Raw genomic sequence first — 23,740 nt, forward strand, 5'->3', positions numbered from 1 at the left:
CTCAGTGAGCTGAAAAGAAAAGGTTATCTTCTCTTTCACAGTAGGTATGAAACAGCCAATCAATGACAATTCAAGCAATACATAAATCTGTACTTATTATGCTCATTTCAGTACTTACAGGAACTATACATTCTTTTTTACCACTTTTTAAAATATGTTTTTATTGACAGAGACATCCATGTGAGGAAGAAACATTGATCAGCTGCCTCCTGCACGCCTCTTACTGGGGATCTAGCCCACAACCTGGGCATGTGTCCTGATCAGAAATCGAACCGAGACCTCTCATTCAAGCCACTTAGCCACACTGCCCTGGCAGGAGCTATCCATTTTTAACCCAACTTTTAATAAACAAATATGCACCACATACACTAAAATAAAACCAACTAAAATGAACAACATACAAAGTACTGATGAGAATGAAGAAACACCTTGTTTTATCTATAAATACCAAGAGTGAATACCTTTTCTTTTTTCGAAAGAAAGAATAAAACATCTTCATAGATTTCAAGACGATCACGTTCCGATATTGCATTCCAGACTTCCATCTCACCAAACATTTGCTCTGCTTTTCTGTTAAAAAAATTAAATGTTACTCTATATTAAACAATAAAAATTAATCTTCGGCTATTTTAATTTTATGCTAAATTCAAAACCACTAAATGAACACTTTTGAATAATTAAGAACAACAACAAAATAGCTTAGGCCTCCATTTCTCCTTAAGGATAGAGGGCTTAATTCTAAATAAGCAATGTTTTGTAGTTAAGACTCTCTTTTAATTAGGGTAGCTAGAGAGACAATAAAACTGCCCATGGAACTAAATGATAGACTTCAAAAAGTTGTCAGATGTCCTGGCCAGGTAGTTCAGTTGGTTGGACAGTCGTCTCATACACCAAGAGGTTGTGGCTTTAAACTCTAGTCAGGGCATATATGAGAGGCAACCAATTGATGTTTCTCACGTGGATTAATGCTTCTCTCTCTCTAAAAATAAATAAATGAATAAATACATATCCTCGGGTGAGGATTTAAAAAAATGATGAGTCTTTCACTAAGGTTCTTCCAGAAGAGTTTGGAAAATAAGAAAGCACAAAGGGGTCCAGCCAGTGTGGCTCAGTGGTTGAGCATTGACCCATGCACCAAGAGGTTGCCGGTTAGATTCCCGATCAGGACAAATGCCCAGGTTGTGGGCCTGATCCCCAGTGGGGGGCATGCAAGAGGCGGCCAATCAATGTTCTCTCTATCGATGTTTCTCCCTCCCTCCCTCTCACTTCCTCTCTCTGTAAAATCAATGAAGGAAAAAAAAATGTTGAAAAACAAGCACACGGGGACAATTAATTTAATAGCTTATGGCAATGTTAATATTGAATTACCCACAGTTTTAAACAATAAAGCACTCTAAAATCAAGAATGCTGACCTATCCAGTTTGGCTCAGCAGTTACAGCGTCAGCCCACAGACCAAAGAGTCTTGGGTTCGATTCTGGCCAAGGGCACACACCTCAGTTGCGGCCCTGGTCGGCGTCATGGGGGAGGCAATCAATTGATGTCTCTCTCTCACATCAATGTTTATTTCTCTCTCTCAATTTCTCCCTCCCACTCTATCTGAAGATAAATGGAAAAATAGCCTCAGGTGAGGATAAAAAAAAAAAAAAAAAAAAAATCAAGAATGCTGTATAAACCAAAGTTTTTAAAATGCTATGCTTAATGAAAACAGCCTATTTCCTTTCACAAATACCAAATGTTTCAATTCTTATATTAAGTATAAAAGAGTCAAGCTTTCCCCCATTTTTGTTTTACTCCCCAATTAGTAACTCAGTAAATCTGTAAGTTAAATTTCACATTTAATTATGGATTTGGTATGTACCTAATAAAACTGCCATGTTCACGATCAGTTTTATTTAATGAGCATCTACTTTAGAATAGTTACTGACCTTGGCAAAAAGTCTGACACAAAAATGGTGCAGTAAACATATACCATGCATCACTAAAAAATCTTACTTGTATCTGGTTGTGGAGGTCATTTTCTCATGATTTTCAAGAAAACGTTGAAAGGATTCCTTAGCCTCTTTGTATTTTGATCTTGCTTCTTCTTTTTCTTCTTTCTCTGTCTGAACTTTATAGGCGTTAAAGGCCTGCTTTTTTTCACTCAACTTTGCTAAAGCACTAAATCGAAAAATGCCACAAAAGAGTAAATGAAGGTAGGATGATCAAATGTTAGTGCTTTGAAAAAAAAATACAACTGATTTTATTCACAAATATTAAAAAATTTCAGTAAGATATTAAAGATAGGGAATGATTACAGAAAAGAATTTCTACTTTCAAAATAATTCTAATTTCATCTGTAGCAGGATACTCAAATTATATGACTAATGTTTTGGTTCATATCACACATTAGAACAACTCTATTGTTTATATCCAAAATAACAGTAGACAATGGGAGTGGACAGTTATATTGTTCAACACGATTTTCAATTTTCTAGGCTTTCTATGCTCAAAGTGAAAATTAAATTAAAAAATATATATATTACCTGTATCGTGGATCATTAATAATCATTTTCATAGCTTGCTCCCATGAAGCATTAGATGGTACCCGCTAAAAACCATTTAATAAAAAATTAAAATTACATAGATATAGTAAAAGTCATAAAGCATAATACTCATTGCAAGCAAACACTTCCCTTTGCAGTTTAAAAAAAAAATGTCTAAAAGAAGAATTTCTTACTGAAGCAAGGCAAATCTGGGTAAAAATATACCTACAGAGTAAAAAGAAAACTTCAACTGACATTTAAACAGAACATGTATACTTTTTCTTAAGACTAACAATTAAAAGATAAACATGTTTTATGAATTTAAAAACCTTATATATTAAATACTAAGGTGAAATGTACTGTGTACACTTGCACACAATAGTTTTTTTGTTGTTGCTGTTAAAGTCAGTTTCACAAAACAACGTTCTTCAAAAAAGGGACAAATTTAGTTAATTTCATAAACTGTTGTAACTGAAAATGAGCATTTTCAATAAAGGCATCACAGTACCAATCATACTAAGGAGTAACTTCATTCATATAAAATCTATAATATAAATACCTTTTCTTTCAGCAATTCTTTAAAGGCTTGCTTTGCCTCCTCCTTTGTATTCCATGTGTAAGTTTTTTTTGCTGGCTGGCTTTCATCCTCTTCTTTTTTGGGTGTAAAACTAGAGAGAAATTTATCATGTTATTTATAATTTAAATAAAAATTTGCTTTATTTAGAAAAATTTAACTATTTAATATTAAGCTAAAATACGACACTTTTCGATTACTGTCTCCTATAGGAACCCCACACATAACCTGAACATCAAGAAATAAAGATAATTTTTTGTGTGAACCATCCAGTTAAGATCATGTCCAAAAGCCAAAATAAAAATTTAATTGCACTAAAACACTGGTTCCACTAGTTAACAACTTAATACTTTTTTTATTTTGCTTTGTTTTAGATATGTATTGATTTTTTTAGAGAAAAAGGGAGAGAGATAGAAACATTGATGTGAGAGAGCAACACTTATCAACCGCCTCCTGCACTACCCCTACTGAGGATTGATCCCGCAACCCATGCATGTGCCCTGACCGGGAACCGAACCGGAACCTCTCAGTCCACGAAACAAGCTCAATCCAATGAGCCACAATAGCTGGGCAACAATTCAATACTTTTAAACGTCTTATCTAACTTATTCAGTGCCTTCATTTTTGTGCTGTAACAACTGAGAATTTGGGCAAGCATGCATAAATATATATATATATGAGCTCAATCTAAATCAGGGTTTAGAATGATGACCCACAGGCCAAATCCAGCCTGCTGCCTGTTTCAGTTTCAGTATATATAACTTTACTAGAACACAACCATGTTCATGAATTTACATATTGTTTATGGCTGATTATGTGCTACTACAGCAGAACTGAGTCACTGTGACAGACTTTAGGATCTACAAAACCCAAAGTATTTACTGTTGGACAGTTTACTTATTTGGGGATCTTTATGAAACGAAATGTTATTATATATAAAATACTAACATTTCTCCTTATACAAAAGTAGAGTTTAGAAAAAAAAAATTTAAAAAGCTTTAAATAGAAGGCTTAAGGAAAGATAAAGGAGTACATACTAACAAAAACAACAAAAATATATTCACACTCTCTACTTGGGGGAAAAAAGCAGGAAACAGTTGTTAAAACGATGAAAAACAAATTATTGTGGAAAAAAATCTATAAGCATAAAAACATGTATAGAAGAATGTTATTCCACCCTGGCTGGTTTGGTTCAGCGGTTAGAGCGTCGGCCTGCGGTCCAGAGGGACCCGAGTTTGGTGTCCGCTAAGGGCATGTACCTCGGTTGCAGTTTGTCCCCGGCCCTGGTTGGTTGTGCGGGTGGCAGCCACTCGATGTATCCCTTTCACATCAATGTTTCTCTCTCTCTCTTTTCCTCTTTCTCCCTCCCACTCTATCTGAACAAAAAATGGAAAAAAATGTCTTCGGTGAGGATAAAAAAAAAAAAAAAAAAAAAGAATGTTATTCCAACAAGCCTAAATGTCTAAGAGTAGAAGAACACTTAGTTGCCCTGGCCGGTGTGGCTCCACGATTAGAGCATCATCGGCCCATAGACCAAAGAGTCACAGGTTCAATTCTGGCCAAGGGCATGTACCTTGGTTGCAGTTGGGTCCCCAGCCCTGATTGGGGTCATGTGGGAGGCAACCAATTGATGTCTCTCTCTCACATCGATGTCCCTCCCCCACTTTACCTTTATATAAATGAAAAAATATCCTCGGGTGAGGATTAAAAAAAAAGTTATGTGTGCCCTGGCCGGTTTGGCTCAGCGGTTGGAGCGTCGGCCTGTGGTACAGAGAGACCCGGGTTCGGTTCCCGCTAGGGGCGCGTACCTCGGTTGCAGTTTGTCCCCGGCCCTGGTTGGTCGTGCGGGTGGCAGCCACTCGATGTGTCCCTTTCACATCGATGTTTCTCTCTCTCTCTCTCTTCCTCTCTCTCCCTCCCACTCTATCTGAACAAAAAATGGAAAAATGTCCTCGAGTGAGGATAAAAAAAAAAAAAAAAAAAAAAAAAAGTTATGTGTATGTTCATAATATATCGTCATTCAACATGACGTGCAAGATGTCTAATATATATGTACATACTTTAAACGCACAGAATAAACAAAAATTACTTTTATGCCTTTAAATATACCATATAATCTTTTAAAATTTCTAAACATGAGAAGAGCTACAAAGCTATTTTCACTTTTAGAAAGGTACCTAAGAGAAACAAAACCTTCACAAAAACGAGTAGGGAAATGAAAGCAATATGCTTAAATATTAAGTTGGGTGATCACTGTTTCAATCTTGACATCATGGTTAACTTTTTTTCATGTAGACACATAAATAGAAGACGCACAGCTCAAGGTTATTGTTTATAGCTGTATAAAAGCATTGCTATAAGAAATACTACTAGATTACAGGGTACAAAAGTACTTGCTAACTTTTGCCTCATTAATAAAGTTGTACCAAGTTAATCACACTAATACTTTATTTACATCTTACTAAGCCTTATCTTTTTTACTGCCTACTTGATTTTTGTTTGTTCAATATCAAACTATAGCAAACTTCCTTGCAGTGCTGTGCTAAGCCACATTTGAGACCGAGGCAAAAGAAAATCAGCAATGCTGATCTTTAAAATTTTGATATTTTATTAATCATGGACTTTTTGCCCTGATTGTTTTGAAATGCTGCATGACAATATAATATAGCTTGATTATGCCCTGGCCAGTTTGGCTCAGCGGTTAGAGTGTCGGCCTGCGGTCCAGAGAGACCCGGGTTCGGTTCCCGCTAAGGGCACGTACTTCGGTTGCAGTTTGTCCCCGGCCCTGGTTGGTCGTGCGGGTGGCAGCCACTCGATGTGTCCCTTCATGTCGATGTTTCTCTCTCTCTCTCTCCCTCCCACTCTATCTGTACAGAAAATGGAAAAATATCCTCGGGTGAGGATAAAAAAATATATATATATATAGCTTGATTAAAGTTTTGGGCACCCCTTTAAATTTGTCTCATAACAGAAAGTTCTGCTTCCTAAAATTTCTGTGGATTAGTTTTGCCAAGTTTGACAGCATGACCCAACAAAACTCAGCCTCAAAAGCGATCTATCTAAGGCTATGTCTTAATTTTCAAAAAATTAACACTTAATGGACACGGACTAAACTGAGAATATCTCCTATGGTATTGACTTGCAGAAGACAAATTACTAAACTTACTCAGCTACAGTTTCCTTAGATGTTTCTTCTCCAGCATTACTGGACACTTCAACACTTTGATCCGGAACAGCAGGGGTACTAGTAAGTTGTGCTTGTTCTTCAGTTGAAATTGTTACTGTGTTTTCATTATCTACAACAGTAGCAACAATTGAAGTAACTTCAGGCTCAGGAACAACTGGAACAGTTCCACTGACAGTATTAGAAGCAGAGGTGGAGGCACTGGCATTGGCTGCAGCAGCTGCGGCTGCAGCAGCTGCGGCTGCTGCAACAACAGCAGCTGCTGCTTCTGCAGCAGCCATGGTGCTCATTGTGGTCGGAATTTCTGTTGTAGGAACTGGGGCTGTTGATGCTGTGGTGCACTCTTCTTGCTTGCTATATATTTAAAAAAGAGAAAACTGGTAATTTCAATACTAATAATAACAAAGTCAAATAAAACTAGTTTTTAATTATCATACAATCAAATGAACAAAATAAACTCTTAAAAGAGAAAAAGGAAGTGCTGCCAAGCTATTAAGCAATTCAAAAAAATTCAAACCACAGAATGAAACTATATTACTTTGATTCAATTCAGCAAACAGTTATGAAAATGTATGATAGGCACCCAGGCAACACTTTGCATTTCCAAAAGTCTAATAATTGTTTTCATTTAGAAAATGCCCTATTAGATTGTATCGTGCCATAAAATCTGATCTATCTCATAAATTTCTAAAAGATCTTTAAATTTTATTCATTTCATCCATTAAAAGAAAAACCTAAATAAAGGAAGAGATTTATAAATATAATACTTCATCCACTCCTAAATTAACTTAAAACTTTGGACTTTTTTATAACAATCTTAATTCATAAATGATGAGTCCAAATACAAATAATCAGTATCTAGTAAAGCATCACTTATGTACCTTGAATAAATATAACCCTCCCCACCCTCAAATCTTCCAGACACCAAACCATAAGGCCTAACATGATAATACTATTTACACACAGTTAAAACAAGATTACAGGAAATATCACATTTCCAAGTATATACTGATACCTAAAATTGCATACCTGCTTTCTTCAGCTTTGATCATTGCTATTAAAAGAGAAAAACAAAGTTACATAATAGTTTTTAAATATAATCACTGAAAACAAACTTTAAAGGAGATAAAGTTTCATACAGTAAGATTTAATTTACCATAAAAAAAAAAATCACCACTTTTACTGAGCAAGTGCTTGCTCCAAAGATCCAGGGCAGCAATTCAAGAATGAAGACACATTTAAATAGCAGTTTTTAAGAAAGCTTCTGCCCACACTGCTGCTTTCCCAAAGACTGCTGGCTACTGTAAAAACTCCCTTGAAAGTATCTACATAATTCTGGAATAAAACAGTATCTTTCCCAGGGATAAACTTTTTTTTTTTTTTTTTTTACAGATATTTAATTCAAATCAGAATCAAATCATGTTACAAAATACCAGCACATATATACTAGCATTGACAGGTAGATAGTTATGCACACCAACTATATGTAGTAGGGTTGTATCAGAAATGAGCTTGATATTTCTTACACCAATTAACTTGGAATCCACCTATCTACAATATTGTTATTACCAAATGCTAGTACAGAAATTTAAATTGAGCTATAAATATTAGCTTTCATTCTGGTTAAGGGTAAAGTTTTTTTGTAGGGTTAACAAAAATATCTTATCGCTTAGGGAATGAGGTGCTCCATGTATATAACATAAACTAAACACTATGAAAATATTTAAAAAACTAAATCATTTCTGAAAATCTGTTTAGGATGGCTGACAAAACATACTAAAGGGGTTATTGTAACCTAACATATTTTTCATATACAATGATGATCTAAGTTAATGAGGTGACACAGGAAAAAGGTAAACAGACTTCAGACCACGGTGTCTCTAAAAATTTTTTATTCTGCCCTGGCTAGTTTTGCCTAGTGGTTAGAGCGTTGGCCCGCAGACCAAAGAGTCACAGGTTCTATTCCTCTCAAGGGCAGTTATCTCGGTTGCAGTTTGTCCCTGGCCCTGGTCCGGGTAGTGTAGGAGGCAACCAGTCGATATGTCTCTCTCATGTTGATGTTTCTCTTTCTCCCTCTCCCTCCCTTTCTCCTCCTTCCACTCTATCTAAAGATAAATACAAAAATAGCCTCGGGTAAGAATTATAAAAAATCTTTTTTTAAAAAAAATTTTTTATTCTCTTTCCTGTCAAATGTCATTTCACACTGCAGACAACTTTATTAGTCCCATTCTCCCACACTCTGTTGCTTTTAACCTACTAGTTTGATACCAGATTATATCAGAAAAGAAAGTAAAAGAACTAAAATCTCAATTCTTACTCATAATCTCTGCTATTTTAAGTCTTAGGTTTTATATCAGGGAGTATTTCTAGATTTTAAGCAGTATTCTGAATAGTTGAGAATGTTAAAAAAAATCCTCCCTTTGTAAGTGGGACATAAGCATTGTGCTTACCTTAATTCTCCCATAACAAGCATAAGGGCTATTTTGCAATGTTGTGATTATATAAAATCTGCATTAAATGTATAGTCTTGCAACATCATATTAACAAAATTTAAACTGATAATGATTCAAGATTCTCTGCTATCTGCTAAATGGGTTAAGTCCCATATTCCATGTATGCACCAACACTCAGAGCTGTATTTAGAAATATTATACTTAATAATCCCGGCTCTTTTTTCCAATGGTATATAACTTAAAAAAACAACAACACCAAAGTACCACTTTAAAAGCTACAAGCTCATTTATAATATAACCCTTAAATGAAAGAAATTCTTTGAATTAGAGACTTCTCACTGCAGATTTATCCAGTCATGGTTAGTGAATATTAGTGACATAGTCTAAAAATGTTAAATAATGACAGAAAATGAATTATCAAAGCAGCTCACCATGCAGGTTTGATTTTGTAATAAGACTTCCAGCAACAATGGTATTCTGGTATCCTAGTTTCAGTGGAATCAAATCAAATAAAAATCTATTTAAAATCTATAGGACTGAGATCTAGAGCAACAAGAAAATAAGAACCTATAATACTGTTATACCATTTAAAACATTCTAATCATTTAATTTTAAAAAAGGCCTTTGTTTGAACAATCCCATTTATGAAGGATTGTTTCAGTGTGAATGGTATATATATATATATATAAAATTAACATTAAGGATTATTTTTTTCTGTTTTACCTTCAAGATCCTCAAGTTCTTTAGGTTTGGCCCAACGGGATTCTTTTGTTTGAGAATTATAATAGTATGGCTTTCCAGAGTCAGATTTGTACTCCTTCCAGGGGCATTTAGATAATAGTTGCTGGAGGGAAAATAAAAACCATCAGTTAATAGTAATGCATTTAGTATTACTCACCATACACATCAATGTTTTCACTAGAGACTATCATTAAGCCATACAATTTGAAAGTTTGTGAGGTAATGGTTTATAAGCTACCAATAACAAGATATTATTAGCGATGTTAAGATCTAAATTATTTAATCATTATAATAACACTGCAACATTTACACTATTATTCCAAATTTACTAAGAGAAATAATTTGTCTAAGGTAATATACCTATTAAGGGGCAAAGGCAAGATTCAAAACCAAGTCTGTATGAATTTCAAATCCTATGTGCTCTTGCCATTGACACCCCATCAAAGGTAAAAATTACCATCCATATTTCACAGACTTCTCAAATACTAATACAGTGGAAAAACATAAAATCTAGCAAAAAGCAAAATCTGATTTAGTCATGTTTAGATCTCAGCTTCATAATAAATAATTTATTACAAATCTATGTGAATTACCTTATGTAAGGAGACAATATATAAGTATGATATACTTAAAACCTAACATATAAACCAGTTAGGGTGGTACAAGAATGCTACTGAAAACTCAAATACAGACAGTGTCTTGGGTAAATATATATTTGGTATATATCATTGAATATGACAGTATTAGGGTAAATTAAAAATAATATCTACCAACCTCTTTTTTGAAGTAGTGTGGTGACTAGAAAATACTTTTACCTCCTCAAAATCCTCAATTAAGCGGAGTGGACAGGAGGGGAAAAGATGGTGCTAACCAGGAAAAAAATTTTGAGTATAGCTTGAAATGCCAGATCTACTTTTACTTAGGACTTTGGAGGTTCCCACATACAATACTAACTCAGTTTATTCCTTCAATCTTACTGCCTTGTTTGTATATTTTGAATGGTAAAACTGGCAATATAAAATAAAAAATACATACTTTTTGGGGGAGAAGCATTTCCCAAAGAGAGAATTTCCCACTCTAAGAGAAGGAAGTATTTGTAATTTAATTTCATCTCTATTAACTCAACCGCATTTGAAAATGTTAAGAACTTTGCAGAGGATACATGAAATCATCCAGGTTTGCTATAGAGAGGAAGACAATTTGAAGTATGAATTTAAAAACTAAAGGGCAGTCAGAGAGATATTCTTTTCTTCTTCCAATTTATTCTTTAAATCACCTTTCTTAAATTGATGTCACCCAACAACAGTTCCTGAACAAGGGCAAAATAAGATATAAAATTGGTTTATGTTCAAAGAAGGGAATGTCTTTTTGCTGATTGGTGTGTTTATTAACCCTTTTTTCCTCTGAATGCTTTTCTGAGATATAAGCAGTGCAATTTGAATAGTAAAATACCCATGAAATCCTAAAAAAAAAGAGAGAGAGACCCAAATTTACTTAATAATCCCTGATTTCCAGCCCTAAAACTTTTACCTCAGCGGGCGTTTTAAGATCATCTGGTTTCTCCCAAGTAGACTGTTTTGTTTCAGTATTGTAGTAGTAAGTCCTTCCATCAGGTGATTTATGTTCAGTCCACATTGATTTCTAAAGGAAAAAAATTACAAAAACATTTATACTATTTAACAGTGCCACTGACAATGCGGATCTGTATCGCTGGTTTCAAAGTAATATATGAAGAAATTGGAAGTATTAAATGGGCAAATTTTTGACAGTTTAAGGCATTTAGAATAATTCATCAATGTAAATAGGTAACTGAAAATCAGATTTTAAAAGTACTTCAAAAGCACCATGAGTCAACTCAGGTATTAGGATCACTCTCTACAAAATCTCAGAATTTTAAGGCTATGACTGTTCTCATAAGAACAGTAACTCTGTAACTTAGGCACGTAAAACACTCGTTCAGCAACCAAAATCAATGCCTTTATGGGTTAAGAGTCCATGCTAACATAGTACAGGTAGATTGGCCATGATGAACTCAACAACCCCAATCCAATGAATATTTAAATCAAGTTAGACAAAGTTCAAAACTGACATGATATAAAGATGCAGCTGTCAAAATTAGAAAGCATGACTTTTGGATGATGATAAGAATTTAACAATCAACAAGGTGAAATTTAACAGGGATAAAATGTGAATCCAAATGCCTCAACACAAGATAGGTGAGATAAAATTTCATGTTAAACTAGTTTAATATAGACTATAAATCCACTCTTGATGTTCAAAAAAACTAAGAACCTTCTGAAAGTTCGTAGTAAAACCGTAGGTATCAGTAGATACAATGCCTCAGATAAAGGTTTGTTAAGTTTTACAATGGTATATATATACACAAGCATGTGTACATGCACATACAAAATAATAATAAAGGAGATGGGAGGAAACTTTGAGAAGTGATAGATATCTCAGGTAGTTTCACCTGTTCCTAAAGCCATCAAGCTATACACATTAAATATGTACAGTTTCTTATATGTCAATCATACCTTAATAAAGTTGCTTAAAAATTAGTTTTAAAAGGAATCATGAGTGCCCGGCTGGTATGGCTCTGTGGCTGAGCGTCGACCAATGCACGAAGAGGTTGCTGGTTCGATTCCTGGTCAGGGCACATGCCCAGGTTATGGGCCTGATTCCCAGTGGGCGGCATGCAGGAGGTGGACAATCAATGTTCTCTCTCATTGATGTTTCTATCTCGCTCTCCCTCTCCCTTCCTCTCTCTCTCTAATATCAATAAAGAAAAAAAAAGGGGAATCATGAATGAATAATTACTGGATGAAATCAAAGGTACTAAGTCCAGTTGTGACATATTTTTCAGATGGCAACAAACTGAAGTATGACTGAAAGAGGGTTACAGAGTCCTGCTGGGTGTGGCTCAGTGGTTGAGCATCGACCCCTGCACCAGAGGTTGCCGGTTCAATTCCCGGTCAGGGCATGTAACCAGGTTGTAGGCCAAATCCCCAGTGGGGGCATGCAGGAGGCAGCCAATTAATGTCCTCTGTCATTGATGTTTCTATGTCTCTCTCCTTCTCCCTTCCTCTCTATCTAAAATCAATAAACAAAAAAACTTATTAAAAAAGAAAGAGGGTTATAGAGATGATCTTTCCACACTTCTTCAAATGCAAAGCAAAACATTACTGTATATATATATATACCTCTAAGAAAGAAAAAGTAAAATCATTAAAGTGTCACATGCTTTGTACCACTCAGCTTTTCTTAAAAAAATTTTTTGAAAGAATTTAATCTTACTTAGACATTGACTTTAATACATACCAGTTTTGTGAATACATAAAAAGGAAGACAGGCAAATAAAGTAGTTAAGCTATTCCTTAAACTTCACAGAAACCACTTTTTGTATATTTCACACAAAATCATTCTCTGTAGCATTAAGAATGCTCATAATGCAACATTTCTTAAGAAATAAAAGAACACAACTTAAAACCACTGGTACTGATTCTAAATTGGCTTCTGTACTATTTAAAGCTAACTTTTCTTTCTTGCTTATTAACTTTGAGTAATCCAGCAGACCTATTTCTGATTTCTGCTTTGGGAGCGTGGTTAAATGCACGTGATTCATTGTTTTTCCTCCTCTCTCATCATAATCATTTTATTCCTAGCTGATAAAAGAGTGCTGTACAATTACTCCTAAGGTTTTCTTCCAAACCAAACCACTGCCATTTCTTCTTCTGATGTTGGCACATTTGCTGTCCAGTCATTTCTAACTAGTCATAACTACTACCTGGAGAACGGAAATTATAATACACCATGAATTATAGAATGCATCCCAATTTCAGATGTGACAAACAGTAAAAATAAATATGGTACTAGTAACCTCGATAATGTAAGAAACATTTGTAAAAAGTGAGAATGAAGAACACGAAAAGAACATAAGTTAATGTAATTTTAACAAAAATGAAGAAAAATGATTTTCTATAACTTTTAAGAAATAGAATGAAAGAATTCTAGCCATTAGAACTGAAAGAACTAGATAAAATTAATCTGTTTGATAACAAAATGGTTGGCCTTTCCTATAGTGATTTGTTAAGTCGCCTGACAACCATTTTCAGAAGGGATTTCTGAATGATGTAGCAAGACAGTTTGATAATTTCAAAGATGTATTAAATTCTATAACTTGTTTCTAGCACCATGTACAAGATATAACTACAATCTCTCCAGAGCAAACATTAAATAACTGCTAAAAACATATATAGCTTGTTTTCTCACCTACTTTAACATCTTCTTATCAAAACATGATGCAATTAGAGACATACAAAAGCTCCAATTGAATGGGTAGTGCTTTATTTCATAAATTAACTGGGGTTAACATAAAGAGGTTTGTACTTGTTTCTTATTTTTTTAAGAAAGGAACTCAGCAGTTGCCCTGGCCTATGTGGCTGGCTCAGTGTTTAGGCGTTGTCCCATGCACCAAAAGGTTGCTGGTTCATTCCTGGTCAAGGCACATGCTAGAAAAGCAGGCTTAATTCCCAGTAAGGGGCATGCAGAAGGCAGCCAATTAATATATGGGTCTCACATCAGTGTTTCTCTCTCTTAAAAAAAAATTTAAAAAACATCTTTAAAAAAAAGAGTAAAAAGAAATGAACTCAGTAGCATCTCAAGATTGTACTATCTAAAGAGAAATCCTTAAGTTCCAAAATTATATTTAAACTCCCCAAGTCACACCTGCTAAAGGGAACCAAGGAAAGAGGTGGATTACCAGAAATAAACTTATGAGATGATGGCATGTAAAAGACCAAATAATGGGAAGACAGAGGAGAAATATACAAACCAGTAAAATAACAGTAAACAATTTGGTATTCACTATCTATTACTTTGAGCATTACAACTACACTGCAAAGCAAGATCACTACCCTCATTCTACAAATAAAACCAAGGCTTAGCCTCGACCGGTTTTGCTCAGTGGCTAAAGTGTCAGCCCATGAACCAGAGAGACTTGGGTTCGGTTCCCACTAAGGACATGTAACTTGGTTGCAGTTTGACCCCAGCCCTGGTTGGGGTCGTATAGGTGGCAACCAGTGGATGTGTCTCTCTCACACTGATGTTTCTCTCTCTCTTCCTAACTCTCTCCTGCTCTATCTGAAGATAAATGCAAAAATGTCCTCAGGTGAGGACAAACAAAACAAAATAAAACAAAACAAAAAACCCCAAAACAAAAACAAGAAAACCAAAGCTTAGGAGGATCAGTAACTTGTTCATAATAATCTAGGAAGTGAAAGATAAAATAAAACTAGAACAACTCAGTCATATCTGCCTCTAAAGACCACATTTTACCCACCCTGAAACACTGTTTTAAGGTTGCTGTCAAGGACAGTCTAATTATCAATAAGAACAGATAGATTCACAATCAACTCCTGAATATTAAGCCCTGTGCTAACTGCTCTGCACTCATTATCAGTTAATTCTTTTAATAACCCTCTGGGATAGATATCAATTATTATCCCCACTTTACAGAGAACAGAGCACAAGAAAGTAAAGTAATAGGGAGTTCATTACAATTAAGATCCCATTAAAGAAGCAAGGCTCCAAAATCTTTGCATCAATAGAAACAATCATTTCAGATAGCTATATAAATTTTGTACTAATATCTTAATTAATATGCCAAATTCACATACAGAAGTAATTTTGGAGAAGAGTTATAAGATTTTTTACTCCTTTTCCTTAAATCTGCAGCTTAAAGTAAAACTCTAATTTATCTTGCTTTTGGCCAAAACCATATTTTAAAAGAAAAATTTAAAAACAAATATATCTAAATGGTGAAAATAAGATAAAGAATAGCATGGAAATAAATGAATTTGGAAAAGTAGCAGGATACAAAATTAACGTCAAGAAATCGACGGCATTCTTGTACACCAATAATGAACTCACAGAAAGAGAAACTGAAAAAACAATCCCATTTACCATCACGCCAAAAAAAATTAAGATACCTAGGAATAAACTAAACCAAAGAAGTAAAGGACCTATTTGCAGAAAACTACAGGACATTGAAAAAAGAAATAGAGGAAGATATAAAAAAGTGGAAGCACATACCCTGTTCATGGATTGGAAGAATTAACATCATTAAACTGTCCATACTACCCAAAGCAATCTATAGATTCAATGCAATCTCCATCAAAATACCAACGGCATATTTCACAGAACTAGAACAAATACTTCAGAAGTTCATATGGAACCAAAAAAGTCCCTGAATAGCCACAGCAATTTTGAAAAAGAAGGACAAAGTAGGTGGGATCACAATACCAGATATCAAGTTATACTACAAAGCGACTGTAATCAAAACAGCCTGGTACTGGTACAAGAACATGCATATAGACCAGTGGAACAGAACTGAGAACCCAGAAATGGACCCAAGGCAATACGCTCAATTAATATTTGACAAAGGGGGCAAGAGCATACAGTGGAGTAAAGAGAGCCTCTTTAATAAATGGTGTTGGGAAAATTGGACAGCTACATGCAAAAAAAATGAAACTAGACCATCAACTTACACCATACACAAAAATAAACTCAAACTGGATAGAAGACTTAAATGTGACCCGTGAATCCATAAAAATTCTAGAAGAAAATGTAGGCAACAAAATTTTGGACATCATATGGAGCAGAATTTTCACTGATACATCACCTAAGGCAACAGAAATAAAGGAGAAAATGAACACATGGTACTACATCAAACTCAAAAGCTTCTGCACAGCAAAAGAAACAATCATCAAAATGGAAAGGCAACCCACTGTATGGGACAACATCATTGCCAATGATATATCAGATAAGGGGTTAATTTCCAATATATATAGAGTGCTCATACAACTCCACAAAAGGAAGACAAAGAACCCAATTAAAAAATGGGCAGAGGAGCTGAATAGACACCTCTCCAAACAGGACATACAAATGGCCAAGAGACATATGAAGAAACGCTCAACATCACTAATCATCAGAGAGATGCAAATTAAAACGACAATAAGGTATCACCTCACACCTGTCAGAATGGCCGCCATCAACAAATCATTAAACAACAAGTGCTGGCGAGGGTGTGGAGAAAAGGGGACTCTAGTACACTGCTGGTGGGAATGCAGACTGGTGCAGCCACTATGGAAAACAATATGGTGTTACCTCAAAAAATTAAAAATTGAACTTCCTTTTGACCCAGTGATCCCGCTTCTAGGAATATACCCTATGAAGCCTGAGACACCGATCAGGAAGAATATATGTACCCCCATGTTCATAGCAGCACTATTTACAATAGCTAAGATATGGAAACAGCCCAAGTGCCCATCAGTAGACGAATGGATTAAAAAGCTGTGGTACATATACACAATGGAGTACTATGCAGTTGTAAGAAAGAAAGATCTCTTATCCGTTGAGACCACATGGAGCGACATGGAAAGTATTATCCTAAGTGTAATAAGCCAAGCAGAAAAAGACAAATACCATATGATCTCACTTATATATGGAATATAATGAACATAACATTCTGAGGAATACGGTAGACCCAGAAACATGGAAGTAGGGCACAGACTGACATCCCTCAGAAGGGGGGGTGGGGGGTGGGAAGAGATAAACCACAGAACTTATATGCATGACCAATGGACATGGACAACTAAGACGGGGACGGGGCGGGGCTGGGGGGTGAGGGGGGTGCCAATGGGGTAAAAAAGGAGAAATATCTGTAACCAAAAAAAAAAAAAGTAAATAAATCTAAAAAAGAATAGCATAGAACATTAATGGATATATCAATAATTACCTCCAGAGCAATAAACAAACGTCTATCAAAGACTCAGGCTGCCCTTGCAGAATTGGGGGGGAACCTAACAAAAAGACTCATACATATTTTGAATAGACCAAAGCTAGAAAATTACTTTTAACCTTAAGGTTAGTTGCTTTGGGACCCCGAAGGAGTTAAGACATTATATTGGAGCTTTAGTATTACTCTGCACTTCTGTCACAGATGATATCACTCCCCAAATTATTTTATTACTGACATAGCTATTGTACTAATAAAAAAATCACTGACATAAATGGCAGTTCTGGGAGAATGGATCAAATATTAACATTTTACAAATATTAAACTGGGAGTATACATGTGCCAAATAAGGCATTAAAAACCATTATCCTTAATACAGAAAAACCTACTACAATTCATTAGACAATCTAATGGAAAAACCCCCTGCTGGAGCTGGTGTTTGTAAATATCATCTCCCATTTGGTCGGCTGCCTTTTTGTTTTGTTGTTGGTTTCTTTTGCTGTGTAAAAGCCTTTTAGTTTGATATGATCCCATTCATTTATTTTTGCCTTTACTTCCCTTGCTTTGGGGTCAAATTCATAAAACATTGTCTATGACCAAAGTCCTAAGTTTAAGTACCTATGTTTTCTTGTGTAATTTATTGTTTCAGGTCTCATATTTAGGTCTTTGAGCCATTTACAATTAATTTTTGTACAAGCAGACAAACTGTACTCTAGTTTTATTCTTTTGCCTATGGCACCATTTCCCAGCACTATTTATTGAAGAGGCCTTCTTTTCTCCAATGTGAGTTTTTGGCCCCTTTTTCAAAAATTATTTATCCATATACCTGTGGTTTTATTTCTAGGCACTCAATTCTGTTCCACTGGTCTGTGTGTCTGTTTTTCTGCCAATACCATGCTGTTTTGATCACTGTAGATCTGCATTATAATTTGAAGTCAAGTAGTGTGATACCTCCGGCTTTATTCTTTTTTCTCAGGATTGCTTTGGCTATTTGGGGGTCTTTTGTGGATCCATACAAATGTGATGATTTTTTTGTTCTATTTCTTTAAAAAATGACATTGGGCTTTAATGGGGATTACATTAAATTTGTATATTGCTTTGGGTAACATGGCTATTTTAATTATTTTGATTCTTCCTATCCACGAACACAGAATATATTTCCATTTCATTGTTTTTAAAAAAACAACAAAAACTTTTTCATTTATTATTTGAGAGGGAGATGAAGAGAAAGAGGGAAACATCGATATAAAAGCAAAACATCAGTTGGCTGCCTCCTGCATAACCCTTACAGGGGATGAAGCCTGCACCCAGGTATATGCCCTAGATCAGGAATCGAACCAGCAACCTTTCAGTGCAGGATGAAGCCCAGCCAACTGAGTCACGCCAGCCAGGACTCACTGTGTCTTTTTCAATCTCTTTTAATAATGCTTTGTAGTTCTCAATATTTAGGTCCTTTACATCCTTTGATAAGTTTATTCCTAGGTATTTTATTCTTTTGGTTGCTCTATTTTAAACATAATAGAAAATGTCTTAAGATGAAGTGTTAAATAAAAAGTAAGATATTGTAACAAATGATGTACTGGTGAAATATACAAGAAAATACATAATTATCGAGATAATATAATTTTCAGATTCCAAAAAAGCTTGTCAATAAATGGATTGTGAATAAATTCAGTACAAATTCAATTATGTATACATAATAGAGATAAACATTTACATACTCAAAAATATTTACATAATGTATAAAAGCGATAAAATCTAAATATTAAGTAGGAAAAAGATCCCCTGACTACTCTAAATATAGAAAGAAAATCTACAAGCAAGTGAAAGATACCCAGCCAGATTCACAATAAAATAACATAGAATCTTTAAAGAACAGAGAATTACAATATCATTATTTCTAATCACAAAAAAAAGATAAATAGTGCTTTGTTAGTAACAAGTCAACTTGAAATGTATCTAAAAGAGAAGCAGGCAATGATACTTATGAATATACATATAAGAATGTAAATAAAACATTAGCCAAAAGAATTCAGCAATGTGTACACCTTGACCAAGTAGAATTTGTTACAGAAGTACAAGGGTGATTCAATACGGGGAAATCTATAAAAGAAATTATTTCTATTAACAAAATGAAAAAACAAAACACCACCAGGTGATCACACTACTAGACTTGCTATGATTAAATCTCATCATGAAAATTCTCAAGTATTTAAAAAAAAAGAAAAAAAGAAAAAGAAAAACACAAATCCTCAAAAAAATATCTAAATGACAAAGGACAATTTAGCTAAAACCAATAAAAACAATTCTAAAGGCATGTCTATTAAAATCCTAACCAAAGAATGAGTCTGCAATCACTGTAATCCAACAAATACAGCACATAGCAATAAAATAAAACAATTGGTACAAATACTGGAAAAGAGATAAATTCTCTTGACTTTACTGCTAAAGACTCAAGTGAAATCTATAAACAAAAAATTTCAAACTAATTATCCAGGGAATATGGTAAAATAGCTGGCTATAAAATAAATATACAAAAATTTCTGAATTAATAACTAGCTTGAAATAAATATGGAAAAAATATTCTCCTCACAACATAATACATTTTTACAAGGCAAAAAGAAATGAAAATAGATATGATGGCCCTGGCCAGTTTGGCTCAGCGGTTAGAGCGTTGGCCTACGGTCCGGAGGGACCTGGGTTCGGTTCCCGTAAGGGCACATGCTTCGGTTGCAGTTTGTCCCCGGCCCTGGTTGGTCGTGCGGGTGGCAGCCACTCGATGTGTCCCTTTCACGTCGATGTTTCTCTCTCTCTTCCTCTCTCTCCCTCCCATTCTATCTGTACAAAAGATGGAAAAATGTCCTCGTGTGAGGATTAAAAAAAAAAAAAAAAGCTATGATAGCTGTTTGTCCTACCTAAATAGGATTTAAAGCAAAAACCAAAATAGGAAAAGAAGGGGTTGTATACTGATAAACTGATTATGAGATAGAGCATAAATGAAGCTTTAATAAACTGCAAAGAATCAACTTAAAGACTGTATTTTCTGATCACAATGCAAAAAAGTGTACCTTATGAAAAAAGTAAGTCACACCCAGCCATTGTGGCTCAGTGGATTGAGTGTCCTCCCATGGACTGAGAGGTCCCAGTTCGATTTCCGGTCAGGGCACATGCCCGGGTTGTGGGCTCGAGTACTAGTAGGGAACATGCAGGAGGCAGTTAACTGATGTTTCTCTCTCACTTCGATGTTTCTCTCTCACTTCGATGTTTCTATCTCTCCCTTCCTCTCTCTCTCTCTCTAAAAAAATCAATGAAAACATTAAAAAAAGTCGGCTAAATGCACAATCCATAAAATAAATGATAGGCTAAACTTCATTAAAATTAAAACATCTGTGGTGCCCTGGCCAGTTTGGCTCAGTGGTTAGAGCGTCAGCCTGCGGTCCAGAGAGACTGGGTTCAGGTTCTTGCTAAGGGCACAAACCTTGGTTGCAGTTTGTTCCTGGCCCTGGTTGGGTCGTGCAGGTGGCAGCCACACGATGTGTCCCTTTCACATCGATGTTTTTCCCTCTCTCTCCCTCCCACTCTATCTAAACAAAAAATGGAAAAATGTCCTCGGGTAAGGAAGAAAAAAAAACCCAAAAACTTCTGACAGTCAAGAGAATGAGAAGACAAACCACAAACTGGGAGCAAAAGACACTAATGACAAAGAACTGTTATTCAAAATATACAAAGAACTTTTTACACTTGACATTAAGAAAAACTCAATTAAAAATGGGCAAAAGATCTAGATACCTTACCAAAAAGGCATATAGAAGGCAATTAAGCATATGAAAGATGCTCAAAGTCATGCATTATTATAGATGAATAGAGGATTTTTAGAATAGTGAAAACATTCTGTGTACATGTCATCACATATTTGTCAAAATACATAGAATGCATACCACCAAGACTAAAACCATAATGTAAAATGGACTTTGGGTGATGATGTTAATGTGTTCACTGATTGTAACAAATGTATCACTGTTGTGGGAGATGTTGGTAGCAGGGGAGACTGTGTATATGTGGGGAAATAGGGTATCTGGAAAGAACTCTACTTTGCTCTCAATTTTGCTATGGACCTAAAATAGCTCTAAAAACAAACAAAATACTAGTCTGTTTAAAAAAATCCCACATCTGGAAACTAAGAAAAACACACCACTTGATAACTTTTTAATAAAAAAAATTGAGGGACAAGAAAACAAGATATTGAGAACTGAATGAAAATGAAAACCCTATATATATCAAAACTTAAACAACACAGTGAAATCAGCACAAAAAAATATGGATGTCTGAAAACCAGTGAGCTAAGCATTGAAGCAACTACATAAAGAGCAATAGAGCAACCAAGAAGAAAATAAAAATAACAGCAGAAATAAATTTATGAAGTTACCCCTCAAATCAAAATAAGGAAGATGATAGCTATTATGATTTCTAACAATATGCCAAATAATTATTTAAACTTAACAAAATAAATATCTAGGAAAAACAAATTAGAAGAAATTTAACTGGAATAGTTCAATAACCACTAAAGAAATTAAAACAGTTACCTATAACCTCTATTTTCAAAAAGTATTAGTTGTTACTTTAAGCTTCTTCTTTTTTTTTTTTTTACTTTAAGCTTTTAAGAAGTTATTCACCAATGTAATACTTTCAACAATAAAAAAGAAAGAAAAAGAAGTTAACTGCCATTTATATAAGCAGTTGTAGGGATAAGAGCGGTAACTGTACAGAGGCAAGTAACATATTAGCAAGCTAAATTCAGAAGAAATTAAACATGAGTGTGACCTAAACACATAATGAATAATTAGGGTTCATCTTAGTAATGCAAAGATGAGTTAATGTCAGAAAACTTATCTCTGTACTTCCACATTCACAGGCTAGAGAAGAAATATCACACAATCATCTTAGTTAATAGTGGGGAAAAAAAGCACTGAAGAACATTAGAAACAAGTAGGTATTGCACTCTATACCAGCAAACCAGAAACAGGAGAAAGTCTGAACTTAAAGGTTATATACTAAAAAGCTGTATAGCAAACACCATTATTTAATGGAGAAATTTTATCCATATTCCCAGTAAAAGACAAAAACAAGACAAAGATGCCGGCTTATCATTGCTACCGCTCACCATAATACTAGAGGTTCTGGCTGACACAATAAAAGTAGAAACAAATAGGATTAGATGAGAAGGAGCCAAAACTGCCATTATTTGAGGATGATAATATATACAGAAAATCCAGTAAGTAACAGGAGTTCAGCAAACCTGCTGGATAAACACATATAAAAATAATCATTATGAAGCTTAATAGATTCAAAATAACACCAAATCTTCATGTAATACGTATAAACTAACAGAATAAAGGACGCACAAGACTTCAATGAAGAAAATTTAAAACTCTGTTATAGAACAGACACAAAAGAAGACCCAACTACCATGTTCAGGTCTGAATTTGGTAACTCAATATAAAAAGGTCCCAATGACCTATAAATTTATTCTATCTCCAATCAAAAATACTTTAGAATGATTTGACAAACTGATTAAAAAATTATACAAAAGGTGTGGTACAGGAAAACAAGGATCAATAAAAACATTCAGGCCATATTTTTTTAAAAAGGGAAAAATATGTAAGCCACAGAGTAAGATACATAGTATAATGCCATTTATAGAAAAAAAATACATATCAAAAACCCTAAAGATTATAACAACAAAAAATTAAAATAAATTCAGTAAAGTTGCAGGATACTAAATGAATATACAAAAATCAGCTGCATTTGTAGTTACAAACAATGAACTGTCAGAGAAATCAAAACAATGTCACTTACAATTGTACCAAAAAAAATACCTAGGAATACCGAGGAGGTGAAAGACATGTACACTAAAACCTATAAAATGTTGATGCAAGAGATTGAAGACACAAATAAATAGAAAGTATTCTGTGCTCATGGATTGAAAGAATAGTTATTATAAAAATGTCCATACTACACAAAGCAATCCACAGATTCAATGTAATCCCTAGCAAAGTTCCAATGGCATTTTCCAAAGGAAATAGAACAGACAATCCTAAAATGTGTATGAAACCACAAAAGACCACAAATAATAAAAGCTATCTTGAGAAAGAACAAAGCTGAGGCACTATTCTCCTGGATTTCAAACTTTATTACAAAGTACAGTAATCAAAAGTTTGGTATAGGCATAAAAACAGACACATAGGTCAATGGAACAGAAATCAAAAGCCCAGAAATAAATCCATGCATATATGGTCATTTAATTATGAAAAAAGAGGTAAGAATATACAATAAGGAAATGACAGTATCTTTAATAAATGATGCTGAGAAAACTGAACAGCTAAATTCAAAATAATGAAACCAGACTACTACCTTATACCACACACAAAAATTAACTCAAAATGAATAAAAGTTCTGAATGTTAAGACCT

At 34.6% G+C, this 23,740-nt stretch overlaps 1 protein-coding gene across 8 annotated transcripts in view; it reads right to left on the reverse strand.

Moving 5' to 3' along the window:
- PRPF40A (pre-mRNA processing factor 40 homolog A) overlaps positions 1 to 23,740 on the reverse strand; it is a 60,471-nt gene that overhangs the window by 15,842 nt on the left and 20,889 nt on the right. For 4 of the 8 annotated variants that reach the window (XM_036253724.1, XM_036253725.1, XM_036253729.1 and 1 more), the window contains exons 6-14: positions 11,007 to 11,117; positions 9,459 to 9,579; positions 9,167 to 9,220; positions 7,312 to 7,336; positions 6,265 to 6,636; positions 3,084 to 3,192; positions 2,525 to 2,589; positions 1,995 to 2,159; positions 462 to 570 (exon numbers count right to left, since the gene is read on the reverse strand). In XM_036253724.1, the coding sequence (XP_036109617.1) occupies positions 462 to 570; positions 1,995 to 2,159; positions 2,525 to 2,589; positions 3,084 to 3,192; positions 6,265 to 6,636; positions 7,312 to 7,336; positions 9,167 to 9,220; positions 9,459 to 9,579; positions 11,007 to 11,117 (1,131 nt within the window). The remainder of the gene's footprint in view (positions 1 to 461; positions 571 to 1,994; positions 2,160 to 2,524; positions 2,590 to 3,083; positions 3,193 to 6,264; positions 6,637 to 7,311; positions 7,337 to 9,166; positions 9,221 to 9,458; positions 9,580 to 11,006; positions 11,118 to 23,740) is intronic. The other 4 variants (XM_036253726.1, XM_036253732.1, XM_036253731.1 and 1 more) reach the window with 1 other exon arrangement.

The sequence above is a fragment of the Molossus molossus genome, unplaced genomic scaffold, assembly GCF_014108415.1.
Source record: "Molossus molossus isolate mMolMol1 unplaced genomic scaffold, mMolMol1.p scaffold_m16_p_11, whole genome shotgun sequence".
In the NCBI taxonomy this organism is placed as follows: Eukaryota; Metazoa; Chordata; class Mammalia; order Chiroptera; family Molossidae; genus Molossus; species Molossus molossus.